This window comes from Nannobrachium achirus, assembly GCF_963921795.1.
Source record: "Nannobrachium achirus genome assembly, chromosome: 20".
NCBI classification, from domain to species: Eukaryota; Metazoa; Chordata; class Actinopteri; order Myctophiformes; family Myctophidae; genus Nannobrachium; species Nannobrachium achirus.
In genome coordinates, this window is record NC_137827.1 from 27090377 (window position 1) to 27111799 (window position 21423).

General features: G+C 41.1%; 1 protein-coding gene across 1 annotated transcript in view; it reads right to left on the reverse strand.

Moving 5' to 3' along the window:
* wdr25 (WD repeat domain 25) overlaps positions 1-21412 on the reverse strand; it is a gene marked incomplete at its 3' end in the record, with an annotated part of 29589 nt that extends 8177 nt beyond the window's left edge. Inside the window, exons 1-4 of the mRNA XM_080750945.1 lie at positions 21391-21412; positions 20774-20967; positions 20267-20659; positions 10381-10528 (exon numbers count right to left, since the gene is read on the reverse strand). Coding sequence (XP_080607071.1) covers positions 10381-10528; positions 20267-20659; positions 20774-20947 — 715 coding nt within the window. The 5' untranslated portion in view covers positions 20948-20967; positions 21391-21412. The remainder of the gene's footprint in view (positions 1-10380; positions 10529-20266; positions 20660-20773; positions 20968-21390) is intronic.
* Positions 21413-21423: the final 11 nt, after the last annotated feature.

Here is a 21423-nt window from a genome sequence, read left to right on the forward strand (position 1 = left end):
TTCCGATTTTTTCCCCCCCGATTCGATCTGATACCCGATCACCGATCCGGACATCCCTAGTTTCTATCTTCTGTGGTGCCATCAATCCATTGCCAATATTTAATCATGCATCTTATTTGTATATTTGATTCGATTCTCAAGCGAGGTATTCAATTAAAAACTAATTTGGTTCCAGTTTGAACTTAATTGGAAATTAATTTAGAGATGTCTATACAGTCAAGAAGATTGACTGAGGTCAAACATAAATTCAAATCATGTTGTCCCCTCAGTGAAGCAGATTTTGCTGAAACCATTCATTTGGTCTATTATATGAGTGCTTTGCTATGACCCAATCCACTAGTGTCAAGAATCTGTGGCTATTACTTTAGAGTTCTGATCAATAAACATAATTGTTTTTCTAAATCAAAAGGAGCCATCATATTTAGTGATTGATTACTGAAGTGATTTGTAAATGAAAGATTTGTTTAGCTGAGCTGAGTTACAGCTACAAAAACCAATGCCTATACATCAGGTACAATGGCAAATAAGTGATTTCTTACTTTACAAAAGTAAATTGACGTAAAGAAAAAAGTATACAATTTGTTATGATCAAGAGAGACAACGAATAAAAAGCCTCAAGTAGATTTTCACTTGTTCTTAAAAAAAACGTAATTTCTGATTTCTTATTTATTTAAAAATGTTGATTTGCTTCTTAACTTATTAATTTAGCATTTGTTTAGTAAATCTTTTGAAGAATATTTACATGCGAACCATAAAAATGGGTCCCACTCCTGACCTGCTGTTTGGGAAACACTGATCTAGTAGGACATACCTTGGACCCAGGAATATTGTCAAAAATAAATACTTTTTAGAAAATATCAGTTGTGATGAAAAGATAATCTCAACTGACAAAGTTGTGCTGATATAAAGATTAAGAAAGAAAGAAATGACAACTGTGTTGCTTCATCTGCTGTCAGCTTAATCTAAATCAATGAACTCAACAAAAAACATTGAGGGGCTTAAATATAATTACAGTATATCTAAAAGCGTGCAAAGAAAAATGTTCCCTGGGAAATGATGAGGGCTGTTACGTAAGGGTCTTGCTAGGCACTAAACCAGACTGAAAGGCAGCAGCTCTGTAGCCTGGTTAGCCATCCGGGTAGCCTGCATGCACACTCATGTGTCTTCAGTGAAGACACATGAGAATGTGAATTCACACGACCGGGATGGTTAACTAGGCTAGCAGCTCTGATGGCTATATTGGATAGAATACCTTAAATAGGGTCCAGTGGCTCCTCATTAAATAATCAACTAACAACAGATTAAACAGAAAACAAGGAAAAGAAGGGGATTTCTAGGAAATTCCTTAGAGCTTTTTAATAATATTAATTGCGACCGTCAGGGAGCAGTTTACTATGAAAACCTCCACCGGTCGTCCGTCCGTCCGTCCGTCCGTCCGTCACACGTCACACCTTTGCCCTGCTCATGGGTGCGTTCGGAAACCCGCACCGAGTGTGTGCTCGGTGTAGTGAGTGCAGTGGGCGTGACGTTGGTGAGTGCGTTCAGTGTGGCTTATTTACGAACGACCAGTTTTAACAGGGAGCTGTGTGCTTTTTCACTCTGAACTCTGAAGGCAAACTTTCTGAAAAGCAGCAGTTGCTAAGTATGCTAACGTAACATTGACATTGAAAGGAGATGTAATTCATAGCATTGGCATACCTGCTCTTAGTTTACACGTTAATGTGTGTGAAACTATCAAGGCCAAACGACCAATTAAGCTGCAAATGCTGCATTTTGCGGTAATTTCCTCCATTCTTCACAGCTGAGAAGCGTTCGAGACATGGCTATGAAAACCAACCAATCAGAACACCGAACCACCGCACCACACTGCCTAACCCCATCCTCTGAGTAGGGTTGGTGAGTGCGTGCACTCAACACACCAGTGCGCCGCGCACTGGATTTCCGAACGACAACGCACCAAGTGCACCGAATAAACGAACGACAACATGGCACACCAGTGCGTTGAGTGCGCATTTCCGAACGCGCCCCATATCTCCGCATCAGTATGACATCACACCACATGTGTACACAAACCTTTGTGTACGTTGCTGTGGCAACAGTCTGTTGTTGCTGGTCTGTTAGTGTACGTTAGCAACCACCTTAGCAACCATGGTTTTACCCTAGCAACCAACTGTTTACCCTAGCAACCAACTGTTTACCATAGCAACCATGTTTTTTTACCCTAGCAACCAACTGTTTACCATAGCAACCAGATACGCAGAGCAGGGATCTCCATATATGGGCATAAACAGGTGACATCACACTGATGTCAGATACTCAGAGCAGGGATTTCTCCATAATATATGGGCATAAAAGGGATTCTGTTAGGGATCTCCATATATGGGCATAAAAGGGATTCTCTTAGGGATCTCCATATATGGGCATACAAGGGATTCTGTTAGGGATCTCCATATATGGGCATAAAAGGGATTCTGTTAGGGATCTCCATATATGGGCATAAAAGGGATTCTGTTAGGGATCTCCATATATGGGCATAAAAGGGATTATGTTAGGGATCTCCATATATGGGCATAAAAGGGATTCTGTTAGCTGTTAGTGATCTCCATATATGGGCATAAAAGGGATGCTGTTAGGGATCTCCATATATGGGCATAAAAGGGATTCTGTTAGGGATCTCCATATATGGGCATGAAAGGGATTCTGTTAGGGATCTCCATATATGGGCATAAAAGGGATTGTATCCCAGATGATGCCCTGTTAGGAGATCCACACTAACAGAATCCATATATGGTCCTACCGACAGCTGCTATAAGCCAACCCTGGCGATAAGGTCTGAGTCGAAGAAATGCTTCTTTCCTGGCAAGAATTGCCCCTTTATACTGTAGGGCTCGTTTGTGTATTGTATGACATCACGCCACATCATCGGCTGAGGACTGTGTGATGTCATCATATCTCCATATATGGAGACATAAGTTGCTCATGCCCAAATATGGGCTGGTGAGGTCAGACTTAGTGTGATGCGTAGGTTATCTCCATATATGGAGATTCAACTTCAATGAGTAACCATGGCAAACTGTCAACTGCCCGTATGTCTTGATAATTGGTAAAACAAACTTTTGGCCTATTTGTGGAGATAAGCGACCAACGGTCGCTTATCTCCCGATTAGGGAGTCTTACTGGTAATAATACCTGGAATTTATATTGTGCTTTTACTAAGTACTCAAAGATGCTTTACGTGTGTGTGTGTGTGTGTGTGTGTGTGTGTGTGTGTGTGTGTGTGTGTGTGTGTGTGTGTGTGTGTGTGTGTGTGTGTGTGTGGAGGGGTCAGGCGAGACTCGAGAGGATAAAAAAAGAGAACAACTTTATTAGGAAAAAACAGAGAAATAAAAGCAATAAAACAAAAAATTAAATAAAAACAAGAGTTGAAATCAAAGTCAATTTTTAGAAAGGAGAATGAATAAACCGGAGGAAAAGTGGACTTTCATTTCATGGTCAAACTAGCTGTCTCCTCAATTCAATCACATTGATCCAAAGTTTGAACAGGATATTCCTTTTGGCCAGTGATTGTGTGTCAGGAAGCGCTCCTGTTTAATTGGCTTACCCGTGGCGATACCGACATGAGCTGTCATCTAGATTCAAAGCTCGTGGTTGGATAAGATGATGAGAAATCAAATTCTTCAACATAGAAAATAAGGCCTTCAGATGCACGTTTTAATTAAGCAACATTAATTAGCTTCCCTGAGAAGGCAGATAAAGGGAGTCCTGGCAATCTTACTATAGATCCCTCTGTAGTCTTGTAAAATAACAGAGTGATCCTCTTGTAGCACTGGCATAGATAATTCAAAGCATAGAACATTATGGATGATTGGGGTGCCTGGATGGCAACCCCCAGAGCAGTGGAAAATGGGGCTCATCAAATACATATTCTGCTTCATTACAGAATCTATCAACATCAGGGCACTTTGATCTGGATGTGGTACTGTGTGGCTGCACATAGACTAAGGTTGGACATACATTTTTGTTCTCCCAAGTAATGGCTGACAAACCAGCTTGCAAATCCCACCACTGTTCTTATGATTTTTGTTGTTGTTGCATTCTCTTGATTTCAAATGTTGGCTGGGGCATCAAGCATTTGTGTAACTGAAATGACATCAACCCACACACTGCCTGCTTGCACAGTACATGAAGTAATTTATTCAGAAGTGTTTCGGTCACACATGACCTTCCACAGGCATGTAACTGGAATGACAAATCTTATGGTGTGTCCTTCTACTCAGTAAATTTGATGAAATTGTTAAAAGCCTTCAGACACACACAAACTCAGGATTTGTAGAGGCCCACAGGTCAAAACTAAATACGTATTGTGTATGTATTGTGGGACCTTTAATACTGTATATTCTCTCACACAAACTCAGGATTTGTAGAGGCCCGCTGGTCAAAACTAAATACGTATTGTGTATGTATTGTGGGACCTTTAATACTGTATATTCTCTCACATATGACATGACATTGTGTGCTGGCCATGAATACATGAATATCCTGCTACTTGTTTGGCAGGTTTCAATTCAAACATATTGTATATAAATATTAAATATAAATATCACGGCAAAGCCACATCAATTGTGCATGTGGGCGCTGAGAGGAGGCATATCCACTTTCAATCCACTCCCATGTTAATCTGCCGCAGCTGTCGGTGGGCGCTTTTTGTTGCAGAAGTCCTTTGGCATCTTTATAAATATTTCACCACCGAACAAAACTGTTACACAAGAACAATGTTGGCGTGAAAAAGATTCATTGAAAGAATATTTTCCTATGCATATTATTATCAACTACAATGCGACTTTCACAAGTTGGGAGGGGGGGATGGGGTTGCTAGGGGTTAAGTTCACAATGTGTTCGCCTCGACACATTGCCAGGGCAGGGAGTTGGACCCGGGGCCTTCTGCTTCCCAGGCGGGCGGGCAGTCTACGCATTCAGCTAAGACCACCCAAAGGATGTCAGTGCTGCTTTGTTTTTGGACGATGTAATTGGCATTTTATTGTTTTTGGATATTTGCTGAAAAACAAGGTATTATTTGGGACAGCCCAAAGTAAATCGTCTATATAGAATTGTTAAAGGTGAACAATTAACAACACAAGCCTTTTCTCATACTGGCACCTTCCTTGTTTACTAGTGGTCTCTGAATTCCAATAGTAAAAATGGAGGGTGCTGCAGAGGCATGCCAAGGCCTGCAGGAGACTCAAGGCCTGTCATCTACACATGATGCACAGAGAAACCACAGACACATCAACCTGTGGCAGCCTGGGGGGACGAGGCCATGTTTTTTTTTTTTTACGCCAACTTCTGCCAATCATCTTGGCTGCGGCTGGCTTCGAAACCTGGGCAACAGATGCCACTTCAGACTAATGCCCTTCAGATCAAATTCATTTATTCCACTCCCCAGCTCTCTTGCTGCCTCTCTCTGCATGTATTCTGCCTCTCTCGGTCAATTTCTCTCACTTGCAATCTTTCTCTTCATCTCCCTCTTTACCAGTCTCTTTCCACACTACATTCTTTCCTTGCCCCGTTCTCTATCATATCCTTTCTCTCACTACAGATTGCTATTAAGCTGTGACAGTCTATAGTAGGACAATGCTGCAACTGGATAAAGGACTCTACAAATAAAACTCAACATTGGAACTACTGCGTAGATAGAGAAAACACTTTAGATGGCTTGGTGAAAAGGTAGATGATGGTCCTCTGCCTGCATGGGCTTCCCAGTGACATAATTTCCTATGCGAGCACAGAGTAAGCCACAGCAATTGTTTATGTATTCTGTGGTGGAAGAAGGGGTCAGGGCCAGGTTTAACAGGGGTCGCAAGCAGCTCTCACTGATTATTAACCTCTCAAGCCATTTGTATTACTTTGTCATATAATGGATAGACCACCATATTCACACAGCAGCCATTTTGCATTATATTAACTTTATAGCAAAACGGCGTCTGTGTGAATATGATCTATGGTGTGGGGGCCTAATGCATATCAAAATGGGTGTCCTTGAAATTAAAATACACAGTCTATGAGTCTACTAATTATCCCACCTCCCAGGGTCCAGTACTGCTGTGTAATTGGCAGAAAGAATACATCTTATATGGGAGACAGTGGGAGCTTACAAGATTAAAGAAAAGTAGCGCACATCTGACGACTTGATGGCAGGGTCTGGCCCCGAAGTGAGATTTAAAAGAAGAAAAGAAAAAAGACTGTGACGGAGACAAAGTGTCACTCTAACTGCAACATAAAAGGTCACCAACAAAGGGAGCTAACAGTGGGAGCTTATCATGTCATACTGTGTCATCAACATACTGTGCCAAATAGACATGTCCAAACAGAATCGGTTAGTCTCGATTTATTATTAAGCTGAGTATCACTGGGCCTATTCAAAGCTGTATTTAATTGGGATTTTCTTACAGTCCACATTGTGAAACGAAATTTGAATTGAGATCGCTTATTAACAATATTATAATTTCAACTCCTATAAACAACATTGACCCTATAGCGTCCCTATTTTGGGCATGTCATGAAAGGCGAAAAGAGACAAACATTTGGCAAATCTACAAGCTTGTTGATCTGCTAATTTCACTATTGATGTACAGGTTATCAAAAACTTTGGCATATCAGGCTGCAGACTTATGACAATCTCACAACTGAAAATGTTTTTAAGACCAAGTCTTATCACTAGGGCTGATTCCGAAAATAGCTTATCTTGGCTTAGATCGGCTATTTTCGCTGTGCAACATACATCCATAGAAGACATGCTGGCTTGGAATCAGTCGTGGAGACTGAGAACTTTAATCCATGCACATACATGACAAGCTCCACCGGCTGTCCCTCCCTCCCTCCTTCTGTCTGTCTGTCCGTCACGTCACGTCACACTTATCTCCCGATTAGGGAGTCTTACTGGTATTTTTTTTACACCGCACACTGTCTAAGCTTGCTCAATAAAGAAACAGTTTTGTTTTATTTTATTAGCAACGTTTCAGTACAAGTACTTGTAAAAAAAAAAATGTCTTTATTGAGTAAGTACAGACAGTGTGCTATTGACGCACAACAAAGTATATACGGTTTTAAGTGGTTGATTACCAATTGGAGTGTATTTTCTGTCATAGGACAACACACCAGCTCTTCCACTAATTGGCCCCCTAATCATTTCACTAGCACCCAGACTGATAAATAATTCTACAGGTGTTCAGCAGAGCATGGTACTGTAAAGTTCCCATTAATTAATTTAAATGTAAGAGTATTGGTCCATTCTTACATTCAGAGCTAAATGAACACTGTGAATTTTACTGTGTGCTGTGCATTCTACAGTACATGTTGTGTCCTCACTTTCACACTCAAAACAAAAACACAGATACTGTAGGTCTACTCTGGATGCATACCAAAGATTGAGGGGCCTTTAGGTATCTTTATCTTGACAAGACATTTTTGTGTTTGAAAATTGAAATGTGTTATTTTCATCAAACGACATGTTTACACACAAGGCTTGAAGCCCTGTCAGTTTGTAATCAAAGTAAAATGACTCGTTGCAGGATGTGGACCAAGACCAAACCAAACATTTGCTTGTTGTGGTTTGTGACCTGGTCTAAGGTCATGCTGGGTGCTCCCGTGGTGATATATCTAGTATTGATCCCCTTCCCAGAGCTGCCTATGTGTTTAATAGGTCGCCCAAGCTATTATCCGTAAGGCTTTATTGGCAGAATTGACAGGCGTGCCGAGAGGGGAAGTGCAAACTGCAGCAAGTCATCATGGGAATACGGTGAGCGACGAGATGTGGTGGACACCATGGGGGATGCAGAACAATGTCTATGAATGCTGGATAATTCTGTTTGCCATTTGCCATAATAGAGAGCACACACACTGTCATAAAATGGGATTCATATTAAACATAATGTAATAAAGGATTTAAGTGGCCACTGAGGCGATATTCTGCAAGTGGAGAGTAGGAAACAACTAAACCGGCCTCTTATATCTGTAGCCTTCAGGCATAGTCAATTGAATTGTTATGTGAACACTTATTCTGTCTCAATATTTGAGTCATCTTTTTTTTGGGCTTTTATGCCTTTATTGGGCATAAGAGAGATGGGGAGTGACATGCTGCAGGACCGGGAATCGAACCAGCGACGCAGTCAGGCATTAATGCCTATGGTGCAATGCCTATGTGGTATATACGCCTGGACCAGTAGGCCAGCGGGCACCCCAATATTTGAGTCATCTTGATATCTCTGCAGAGTTTTAGAGCAGGGAAATTAGTTAATAATCCATTAAAACCGGGAAAGCTTTAGTTTGGCTATTAAAAGATAACAGATAAACAAGCTCATAGCGTGTCACTTCGTGCCGCACCATTTGCTTGTAGATCTGCTATATTTGAAAAGTCATGAAATTGTGTGCCAATCTTTGAATATATACTGTACATTTTTTAAAGTGAACATTTTTAACTAAACTCTTTGCTTCTGAGGGTGACTGGATTAACATATTTTGAGATAGGGGTCCGCAGCCAAATACATATGATTTTGTGAGTGCTTGACATAAAAAGGTCTGAGCACGACTGATGTAGTAACATATCACATTTTCAAGAAGAATGTTAGGATTTAGAAGACATATTTTGTAGAACTGCCCACAGGTGTTAATGGGTTCATTCAGATTCAAATTCAAGGTCAGTTGACAGATTGAGTGACATTCCTATTAGGGACAGACTGTTTATGTTTAATTCATTCTGGCGTTACGGTGAATTCATTGATTTCTTGAAAATGTCACGCAAAGTCTTGTATGCTCTTTCAAGAGGGCCGAAAAACACAATGAGCTAAAAACCACAAAATAAGCGTTGTTTTTTTTTCTTGTTCATGCCTTTTTGAGTTACACAATATGTTTCTAAATGGTTTCCTTGTCGGACAGTAGCAATTTACTGGGGAGAAAACCTATTTATAAGGTGATTTAATCACTTTCAACCTGGCATTCTTATTTTGGGCACGTCATTATACTGTAAGCAAACATTTCTTTTAGTTTTTCTCCCCCAAAAACTTTCCAAAAATGAATGCTTCAGCGTTAGTTTATGCAGGATACGTGAGTCTCGCCCGCCTCAGCTGTAATCAGCTGTCAGTCAGCTCCTTTTCTACTCCTCACTCACAGATCTGCTAATCATTACATCACTCTGTCTAATGGGTGTCGCTCTCCATTCCGACATGTCGCCACTCCGAAATTGACTTCTTATTGTCGGAGTGGTGACACTTCCATAGAGGTTAAGTTTAGGGTAAGGGTTAGAGATAGGGTTAGTGTCGGAATGGAGACATGTCGGAAAGGAGACATGTCGGAGTGGCGGGGTGTAACCTCCAATCAGAGCTCTCGCTCCTTTAAATACGGCTTGCATTCACTATAGCTCTGCTAGTATTTATCCGAAGCTTCGGATCTGCTGCTGCTTAGCAACCCCAGCCTCCAAATTTTGATCAGAGTCTAGCATAGGCTCAAATACTTGCAATTGTCTGTTGATTCAAGATAATATATCAATGTATCAATTGTACTACTATTGTTTCCCTTTGGGGGTCTTGCTTATCATTCTCTGATTTAGCATAGTAAACTGCTCGAATAAAATTCAGGGAACATCTCCGAACGCGGAGCACTTTAAAGCCAAGATTAACTGAATTCCATTTATGCAATAAATGGTTAAATCTAGTTTGACATGAGTGTTCCTGTCTAAATAAGGAAATTAGCAGATAAACTAGCTTTACATGATGAGATTGATGACTGACACCATCATATACTGACATAGCACCCCACCCAAATATACTATTTCAGTAAAATGGAAAATGGATGAAAATGTTCCAGATTAATTCGTACAGAAGAATGGTAGCGATTTATGACGATTATGCAACACAAATTATTCAGATTATCTAAAATAATTTCCATCAGGAGAAGGAGATTATATGCTAATTGTGACATGCCAAGTGAAAAGATTAAAAAAGACAAATAATCGTATCGTGGAGATTAAAATTTATTGTGAAATCGTCCTTCATCATGCAGTGGGATCGATTCAACTTTTATTTGCCAAGCTGCATATCCGGTACCATTTATTTAAACCCTCTATAATTGGTAAAACTGAGTCTTTTTTTCCACTTTCTAACACATCTCTTTGCCCAAAAATAGCCAATCTACAAGCTCACAACGCATTGCATTGCGACACGTTGTGAGCTTGTAGATCGGCTACTTTTTGGCAAATGTTACGCCCCAGGGTAATGGATGTTGGGGATATTTTGATTATTGCAATATTATCGTAAATCACTTTATTTTTTCACAATAATTATTGTGACATGACATTTTCATATCGTCCCATCCCTAAACGGCACTCACCTGTCTCTACATCTGTGATCATAGCGGTGTTATCGAAGGAGCCAGTGAGGATGCGTCTCCCGCAGGCGCTCCAACAGGCATCGCGAATTGCCCCTGCATGGCAGGAGTAAACCTTCAGGCACTGGCCGCTCTCCACTCCATCCCACACCTGCAACAATCAAGTATCTGTGCATCAGGCCATATCGTCACTGTCGGCAGAAAACTCATATCTCCAAGTTTCGAATTTGTATGTAATGCCCTACTTCATCATACAAGTAGTGAAAATAGCAGATCTACAAGCACACAACGCCTCGCGATGCATGTCCAAGGTTTTGGACATACAAGGTTTCCACCTGACAACAACGATATTTAAGTTCAAGTCATTTGCCACACTGGGCAGGAAGTACACAGTAAAATCTCTAGTGTCAATATTAACATTAAGTTGGATACATTTGTTCACTCTGAGTTACAGGCCCAAAAAAGGGTCCATTTCATTCATTCCATTTGTTCACTCTCAAGAGCAAAGACATGGAAAACTAGACACACAGGATGGAATATGAAAAATCTGAAAGATGCGTTAAGGCTAATGACTATAGAGATACTGTGTACCGATTTGCGTGATGTTTGGACAAAATCTGTAGGAGTAATGTAAAAAAAAAACGTCCTTGCAAACATTGGCCTCCTGGTGGCGCTATAACAGGCGGCAGGCCCATGTGAAATATTTGGGGCAGAGGTTCCAATCTGGCACCCAGGGAGTGTGCATGCACAGTTTCGCAGCCATCATGCCAACGGTGCCAGAGATTAGCTGTCCAGAGACAGACAGACACACGGACGGAAGGACGGACGGACAGGGTGCAAAACAGTCTCTGCCATGCCCTTCGGCCTTGTTTCTGTTATGCTGTCTGTGCTGCGCAATCTTCTAGCACTTTCTATTCTCAATACCAGAAGGTGACTGGTCTCTCCCTCTCTTTTTTCATCTGTCTATCTGTCTCGGAATTTACCTTTTAATCTCCAGTTTTAAGGAAGGAAGATACAGTAGTATACAGGTATATCAGAATATACAATCTTGGTTTCGTATTGTAATTAAATTAAATGACTCTGTGAACTGGACATTTCTTTTTGATTAAAAAGGGGAAAAAAGCCCTTTCTAATTTACTTCCTCAAGCTAATTACTTTGTGGATCCCCATAAATCAATTCCAAGCTGGGAGGAATAGCATACTGATTTTGAAATAGGTTTCTTTGATCTGTGACATGAAGTGTCAGAAAAGCCCCTGGTTCCCTGTTAATAACAATAACATAATCGGGCTATCCAGTTACACTGACCCAAATTGACATGTACAGTATTGTGTTTTCATGATGAGAAGAAAGCTGACAGAGCTTTCATTACTAATTCTATATCTTTTTTCCATTGTTTCCCCATTTAAATAATTATATAAATATTTCCAAAGTCAACAGGATTTGAATAAATCGGCAGTTGTGTATCTTTAACTGAAAAGAAAGTTGTAAACTACTGTTGACAAGCATGATGTACCTGTAATAACAATATAGAAATTGCACAACAAAAGAGTGATCAAAAACTAGAAGGAGTGCTCGGGTCCGGCAGTAGACCACAAGACACATGTAGACTCTCTCCTAACGATCACCAGAATGCAGAACTAGTCATCGAAGATGTGAACACTCCGACTGGTAATCTTGACAGCAAACATCCAATCAATCTTGATCATCGATCCTGAGTTGAAGATCCCAGCTTCGGGCACAGCACCGCCCACCTACCCTGGTCTTCTCAGTATACAGTAGCACCATCCATCCCAGATTCCTCCCACTGGAGTACAACCCAGCTCAACCAACAAGCCTACTCCACCACATCGAAACTGAAGAGGTACTCGACAACATCCAGGAAGTGGAGATGCTACCTCAACCAGCGTCGATCCCGTCACCACAGTTATCTCAGCCGTACCAAGCAGCCAGTGACTACCGTGCATCTGTCGAACCCATTGAAGACAGACGTGTTGAGGTTCCACAAGAGCCCACAGAACTTCCATTGTTACAACAAGATTTTGTCAAGGACATTGTCTGTGCAACATACAGCAATTCCAACTACCGTAGAAACATCGCAGTCAGTGCCCAGCAAACAAGGGACACGGCATGAATTGAACACAGTCCCCCAACCTCACATGACATTGAGCAATGAGCATCTCGAGGACGACTTCCCTAGAACAACTGCACAATCTGCTTTACTTGATGTGCAGATAGCGCACTAGCGCAGGGGGTGGCAGATCCAGGCGGAAGTCGACCCCTCCCCACTGAAACGGATAATCATCCGAACACCACAGAGAAATCGATGCAATTGGCCCCTCATTCAGGACCAGCAGATACATTAGATTAGACTACGGAAAGTGTTCCGTTCCCACATCAACACTTACATCAAAAGCTACCGCAACAGAGACAGAGCAGAGACGCCGTGCAGACTCAGAGTGTAGGAAGCCGCAGTGTATACAGGGCGCCTACATAGAGCGGCCTAACACAGTCCTACCCCACCTCGGACTTGCTGTGGCCGTCATCAACACGCGGCAAGTCGAAGACAACTACAGTTAATCTGAGTTCCCAGAAGTTTCTTTTTTTGCCACTATAGGGGGGCGAGTATCTGAGTATGGGTAACTGGAGGCAAAGATGGTGCCAGAGGTTACCCATATCTAAATAAAAACTATCACAGTGGCAACGCCTCTGCAGCCTACGTATCGAGGCGAATCCTCCAAGACTAAAGAACAATAGGTCAAACCCGACCGGAAGTTTAAGCTTCATGTCATGAACCTGAAATTGACTGCTACACTGTTCTTCCACTTCAGCCACTTGCAAAAGATAGGATTAATGGATCAATCCGGTGTTAAATAAACACATTTCAAGTCAATTCACAGCTTTGGCCATACTGTATACACAGGTTTGTCTAAAATAAAATAGAATATTGTGTAAAAAAGCATTGGAAGCAGCAAATGCCATAGCATCCCAAATCATCACGGACAATGAATGTGGAGATTTCACACTGGACTTCAAGCAACTTATAAAACCTTGTTTTGAGTGATCTTGTGTAATATTTTGATATAGATTTTTCATTTTCTGAGCAGTATGCCATAACATTGCACTATTACACTAGTGGTGAAAGGTTTATTTGCTTGCCCATTATTGCTATGCAATATTGTATTGTATAAGTATTTAAAATCTATAAATACAATTGTTTAAAAAGGAACAGATCTGTAAGGTCACGATAGCCTCTCTCTCTCTCTCTCTCTCTCTCTCTCTCTCTCTCATTATTCAGGAAGACTCACACAGAGTGAAACAGCATTTGGGAATCACTGCAGCAGAAAGGGAGGGAAAGAGATAAATTAATGTGACCTATCAATCCAGTCCTTTACAAAACTGAATCCCAGAGATGGCTTCATGGAGAGGAGGCAGTAACTGACAGACTGACAGGAAGAGAGAGCATGTAGGGGAACACTTTCAATTAAAATATCCATGCATTGCATCAATGATGATGATGGTCTGGAAAATGAGTGTATGACTTTTGTCGTGTTTAGGTGACAGGTGATCTGTACTGTTGTGTGCTATATGGAGTGTTGTGGCATGTTTTATGTGGCTGGCTCTTGTGTGGTCTGTGGGGGAAAAGAAACGTTCAAAGAAAAAATACATTATGTATTGATATGAGAAACACTCTCCCCTCACTCTTGCAGCTGCTGTTAATGTGCTCTTGAGCAAGGCACACCTGCAGTTGCTCCAGCACAGTGTAGTTATTTTGGACAGCTCCCAAGTGTATAGAATGATAATTGTGTGAGGGTGAAGCAAGGTGTGTCTGAAAAAGAACAGCATGAATGCATGCATGCTCAAGTCAACTTAAAATAAAGGCTAAAAACAGGAACAGCATATTTACAAGACATATGATGTCTTGCATAGGGAAACACTGCCATCTCAAGGTAGTAGGAAAACATGGTAGGCAGTCAAACAAAAAGCACTGAAATGGATGTGCATCTCCACTTCATGTTAAGCTAAAAAACTAAAATGTATAAGCTCAACAATATATTAGACAAAACATAAGCTAGACGACAAATCTGACAAACAGCCTCAGGCATGCGGTTTGAGCTGTTCATAGGCTGCATACTGTGAGTGAAACAGTTAATGGTGCGCAACGTAGGCACCTCATTAAAAGCGGACACAATCACGCTAATCCCATACAATACGTAAACAATGCACCGACGAAAATGAGTGCTTGTTTGCTTGCGTCCCTTTTAATTTCACCGGCCACTTAACACACATGCAGAGCAAGTCCCTGCTGATGTCTCAATGGGTAATCTGCTTCTTAATGACTCCTGGTAATTAAAACTAAATTGGTATTCATGTTATCAACTTAAAACCGGTGCAGTACACCTGCTGTAGCCATGGTGACAACAGCAGGAAACAGGCTGGAATAATAATAGCCTTACTTCATGTGAGGAAGGAACTGACAGAATGCTGAAGGGATGTGGGAGTCTGAGGCTGTTCAGGTAGAAAGAGACCATACATAATAGGACTCCTTTTATATATATATATATATATATATATATATATATATATATATATATATATATAGGTTAAAGCAGGGGTCATCAACAGGGGATCCGGGACCCCTAGGGGGTCCCCAGAGTTACTATAGGGAGTCATCCAAATCTTTGTGTGATAAAACTCCTTTTTTATATTAACCACTTGAACCAGAGTGTCCATATTCTGAGATCTTTAGCCAAAAATAGCAGATCTACAAGCTCACAACGCCTCGCAGTGCGATCTTGTAGATCGGCTATTTTTGGCAAAGAGGTTTGGTGTGGAGGGGAACAAGAGCAGACTACGTACAGAGTGAAAGGCCAAGTTTACTAAGTATTGATAGTTCAAGTGTTCAAATATCTGAAAACACAAATTGACATGAATCCAAAATACACTAATGATTATGCTGTCAAACAATTAAACTATATGGAATCTATGAAAAGGTTGTGGGGGACCCTGCTTCATCTCTCTCTCAACTAAGGGGTCCTTGGCCTGAAAACATTGAAGACCCCTGTGTTAAAGTCATACAACCCTTTTCAATTAAACAGAAGTACATTTTCATGTAATATTTCTCTGGTATACTGTATAATAATATAGCCTATATATTTTTTTGTAACCTGTCTTTGCAAAGTACTGTTTTTAATTGTGAGTGTCTACCTCTGACACTTGAGCCAAAAGACAACGGATATGTACTGGTGATATTTATACATACATTTCTAGAATAACAATTGTTGATTTCCAAAATCACTGTTGTGTCGCTGGACATGTACAGTATAATATTCATTTATTATGAATTTCCTTAGTGTGTGAAATATTTGTTATTGTTGTCATTACTATGGTGACATCTAGTGTTCCCTTCCTGTTACAACTCCAGAATTTCTGAGAAGGTCTTCATTTTGTTATTATTTTTCTATTTAGTTTTGTTTGTGCAATGTGGGTATGTTTTGGAGTAGGTTACATAGCTGAAGCTCTTGACTTGTGCGCCACAAAGAAAACTTTTCAGCAAATAAAAGGCAAGGCACCAATAAAAGTACAAATAAAAAGCCTATTAAAAGTCATGACTATGCTGCCAAAGCGGAGCACTGACTCAAGGTGGAGAAGGGTGACGTATGTGGTCCATCTGAAGAGGAACACCACCTCATAGCTGTAGAGTAGTGGTTCCCAAACATTTTAGCCTGTGACCAAAAGAGAAATTAGACATTTGCCCTTGACCCAAATTAGTGAAAACAGCAGATCTACAAGCTCTCAGCGTGTCACTTCACGCTGTGTTGTGAGCTTGTAGAACGTCTATTTTCACTACTTCTTAATGATCATTTTCTTACATATATGGAATTTCTTAGATGTATTTGTTTGTTTGTTTCAAAATGAACTAAAACATTTTATTTTGTGGTGGGGAAAATGTTTTTTTTTAAATATATATATTTTTTAAATGTGGGAAAAGAAAATGGGATTTTTACTCGAGTCGTGTCCCATAAACATCGATCCGTGACCCACAAATGGTTCCCGATCCACTGTTTGGGAACCACTGCTGTAGAGGAGCTACACTCCTGCATGATGGATAGGGACAGCTGGAGAAGAGGACTTGTATTCTGCTTTGTCAAGTCGCCACTATCCAGGCGTCCTCGAAATTAATAACACGTCACTCATTCAAAAGCACTGCATAAGCAAAATGACCTAAGCATTCTTTATTGAGATGCTGCATTTAAAATAGGTGGACATTTTATATTTTGCACTTTATAATTGGGTCACCTGGTAGGGTGCCTGACACGAAGTGAATATCCAACATAGAAATTCATGACAGCTACACTCTCCCAAGTCTCAGCCATCTGCTGAGAGAGCCTTTCAGGTGCCAGAGGAGATGGCTGTCTTGCTGCTACACCGAAATACCTGAATGTTTATGCAAATCAACTCATGAATATTTAAATGATTAATTATTCAGAGACCTGAATAATGAGCCAATGAATACTTGGCACTCGGAGGTGGTGTCGTGCAATTTCCGCCCAGGAGTAGAAATATTTAGTTGTCTGCAGGCATCTGCATCGCGTGACCTTTACAGTAGGGAAATGAAGGATTGTTTGTACCTAGTGTGAGGTAGGAAAAGAAGGGGGAGGTAGATAAAGCAAAGCAGAGACATAGGAGAGATGGAAAGCCCCATGGGTCCTGACATACATTCAACTGACACTGATAGATAAGGTTCTAAAGAAACTCACTGGTGGTACCAGGGGTGTCTCACCAAATTCTGGGCCCTGGGTACAAGGATTCACTGTGGGCCCTCCATGAAGGTTCTTCATGGGGGGGGGGGGGGGGGGTTAACCCATTTAGACTGGGAACGCATTATTTTAACGTTCTTTTGTGCTTTAATTATTGAAAAATAGCATATATACAAGCTTGTAGATCTATTTTTGACCCGTTTATATAAATGTCTTCTAAATCCTATTTGGCCATGGACCCCCATCTCAAAATATTTTGTTCCAGGGACCCCCCAGAGGCGGAATTTGAGTTACAAATGTTTGCTTAAAAATACATATATTCAATGATTTGCACACATTTTCACGACTTTTCAAATATCTGCTATTTTTCAATAGTTAAAGCACAAAATAATGCGTAATAATGCAGCTCCTCCACCTTGGGCCCTAGTAAATCAGTCCTACTTTCCCCCCCCCTTGTGACACCCCTGGGTGGTACATTTATATACGGTAAGGCAACAGGGCCGATATCCGCTGTTTATCACATATCCAGCCTTTATTTCCCCTGGGTCAGCAGACAAAAATGTACAGATAAAAGCAGTGAGGGTAATATCTGATAACCCTTTGGGTAGATAACGGATACTCCCATGGGTTCTTCATACAGTAGCTGACCAATCGGTGCAAGTAGGCTATAAACGTGGCACACCACACGCTCAACTGTCACCCAGAGTGACCTCGCTGTAGTTGCAGTGTTGAAAAGAGAGAAATTAGGTCATATTCTCAACCCCATGTGAGTGATGAATCAATGTGTTTAAAGTTATCATTTCGATCACGTGCCACTTGCAGTGAATGGCAGTCAATAGTAGCCGCAAATTGCAACACTAGATTTTATTTGAATCGGATGAATCTAGGGTTGCAATACCTCCCATAGGCAGCCAATGCATCTAAAAAATGTTTTGCTATCTGATTGTATTAACCGATTTAGTGCCAATCCCGAGAATACTCGTGAAAAGTACTCGAGTACCCGGAGTGCCAATCCCGAGTATACTCGTGAAAAGTAATATATTACTGTAACGGCGGTTATATTACCGGATACAATGGCGGAAGGTCCGGAGCCGAAATCCGTCGCTGATTTCTCATCATCACGGCTCCACGAGCACAAAATAGTCATCCCATAACATTGAGGTGGACGGGGGATCTCATCTTTAATGTCCATTATCTCAAAACTACACTTTAGAAGCGAAGATGGAGGCAGATGCTCGCTTATATAACACATGGTGAAAAGCTCCGAGCCGATCCGCCATGACACCACGTAAACAATGATCGATTCCGGCGCAGGACGCGATGACGTCAGACCGGAAGTGTTTACGCTGTGGACTTCTGGCCTTCAAAATAAGATAACGGGAGTGAATGCAGCCTGAGGGTGGCATCGTGGACTTTATAATCCGTTAAAGTCAGGGGCTCTTAATGTGTTTTAAACAACGTCAAACTCACCAATATTGGGCTCTATGGAAAGCTTGGAGTATCCTCTTTCTATCTGCAAAGTGTTTGTTTCATAAAAATCCACCGTAGACATGTTAGGAGTTACTTTCTATCAAGAAATTGGCTTCAGGTGATTATTTTCTCTAAGTGCTGGAGTTTGGAAGCGCTTGTGGGAAGTCACTCAGCGGTCCTGTCTGTGTACCAGCTGGTTCTAAATGTCACATAATGCAGGAGGCAGCGGGACGCTGCGTAATAGAAGACGAGCGCTTCCGAAGTTCAACACTTAGAAAATAAACCATGTCTGCTCGGATTTCTTGACAGAAAGTAGCTCATAACATGTCTACGGTGGAGTTTTATGAAATTGAAACTCTTTGCAGATAGAAAGACGATACTCTGAGCTTTCCATACAGCCCCAATGTTGGTGAGTTTGAAGTTGTTTATTACAATCAGATGGCAAAAAAACTGTTTTGATGCATTGGCTGCCTATGGGAGGTATTGCAACCCTAGATTCATCCGATTAAAATAAAATCTAGTGTTGCAATTTGCGGCTAAGTCAATAGTACCGTGAACAACCACTTCCACCTCCTTGATGCACACCACATGGGACCCGGGCCGACATATGTAATTGGGTCTAAGTATCCTCACAATTGTCCAAATAACAAATTCCACATGGGCAAAGGCTATCATGAATAATTACATACACTCCTTTTGAGAGGTCAATCAAAATATACTTCAGGCTGTTAATCATAATATTGAATGACAAAAGTATTGAAGTGACTGTTAACCCTCTAAGGCCCGCATTAAGAAATACTTGAAATAAAAATTTGAAAAAAATCAGATGGTGTTGTAGGAGTCCTATTAAGAGGAAAATGTAATGTTTTTTTCAAAAAAATGTTTTTGTAAGATTTTATAGCCATAAATCAAAAATCATAAATCATGCTCTAATTTACATATGGGGGATATTTTTCACAATAATAACATATGTACAACATGTTCTAGACATTCTAATGACCACCAAAAAAAATAGTACAGGCATTTTACTTTACTTTGTTTTTGTGAGGTATAGCTTCCATGAAAAAGTGAGATGTTGTTCGTCAAAACTCTGGAATTTCAGCGGGTGTGGCGGGTGTGAATGTCAGCCCCTGTGGGGGGTATTTATATGCAAATATTGTGGCCAATGGCATTGTAATACTAAACAATAGAATCCAATGGTGGTGTTTAGGTGGTAGGGGGAGCTAAAATAAAATGATTTAAACCTTTTTTTGGATAAAATACAAACGTTGTAATATTACAACCGTGGGCCTTAGAGGGTGTAGCATGTGTAATTATTTAGGGCAGTGCTTCTCAACCTGTGGGTTGGCACCGCCATGATTTTGGGTCCCCAGATGACAGTCAAGTGACAATTTAAGGACTTTTCAATACCACAAAAAAGGAAAAAAATAAATCAGAATAAAATGAAAAAATAGCATTACTGCATCAGAACTGTGGAGGGTGAGGTTCTCTATATGGGGCTATAGACAAACTAAAGGTAACGCCTCAACTCCTATGCAAGTGCTTGTCAGGGTAGGGGTGGGGGTCCCCAGCTTAAAAATCATGTTTTTTTGGGGGGGTAGTGGCCAGAAAATGTTGAGACCCACTGATTTAGGGAAGGTATATTGATAGATGTCATTACCTTGGCAGTCTTGTCCATGGAGGCAGACAGTAGTAGGTGGCTCAGGGAAGGAACTGGACACCACTGCACCGTGTTGACGGGCCCCTGGTGCCCTGCCAGGCTCATCAAAAGCCTTCTGGGAATCTCTGCTCGGCCAGGTGTGCAAGCCAGGTATGGTTTCACCCTCTCGGATGCTTCGGTCAGCATTCGAACGGCTCTGGCCTGAGCCATTGGGACATCATCTTCTGGGGGCTTTGGGTCCACTTTTTGTGCAGGAGTTGCAAGTCTCTGTCTCTTTGGAATGTATGGTCTAAACCCCGGTGGGGTGGTCTCATGTCTTTTTGTTGCGCTCCTTCCCACGTGGCTGGACAGTTGTGGTGCTCGAGGACAGATGTGCTGTACAGAGAACTGTTCCTGGGTGTTTGACACGTGTGGCGCTTTCTTGCTTACAAAGTATTGTTTTTCTCTGTCAAAATGGCTCTGCTGCTGTAAATGTATACTTGTTAATGAAGAAATACTTTTTTCTACATATGAGGTAGACTTAGGAATGTCACTATCATTGTCATTGGTGTAAGGACTGGGCAGTAGTCCATAGAGATTAGAGACCCCAGGTTCCTGCTTTGGTGAATCAGTGACTTTTTTGCTGTGATTTAAAGATTCATCTTCTGAATCTGAATCATCGTAAGCCACCAAAGATGCCATTTCCTCCTGTTTAGGAAACCCTGTATGGGGAAATAGAGAGGAGACACATCAGGTGAAATGTTACTTCATTAGATACCCAATGGTGCCATCTGGTGGTTGCTTGGTGTGTTACATATGGCTAACACTCACAAGGCTTTTTTACTGTATTTATTATAAAAGCGTAGGCATATATAGGCCTGTATAAATACCAAACTACAAAACATAAAAAGGCCAATGATGTTATTTCGAGAGCTAAACCAGACAGCCGCGTAGCCTGTCCAACGCCAACATGAGCTTGAGCAACACAAAATCAGCTATGTTACAATAACAGCCAGAGAGCTGAGCGAGTTGCTTTCGAGTTTCGCGTGTATAATTAACCTTGCGGGAATTGTCTTAAAATCAGTACTATGTCTATATGCATCTACCGGTATGTGCACACGAATGGTTAGTTAGGGAAGATCTACCTCAAAGTGTTGCTGCAACCAGCATAACGTGAG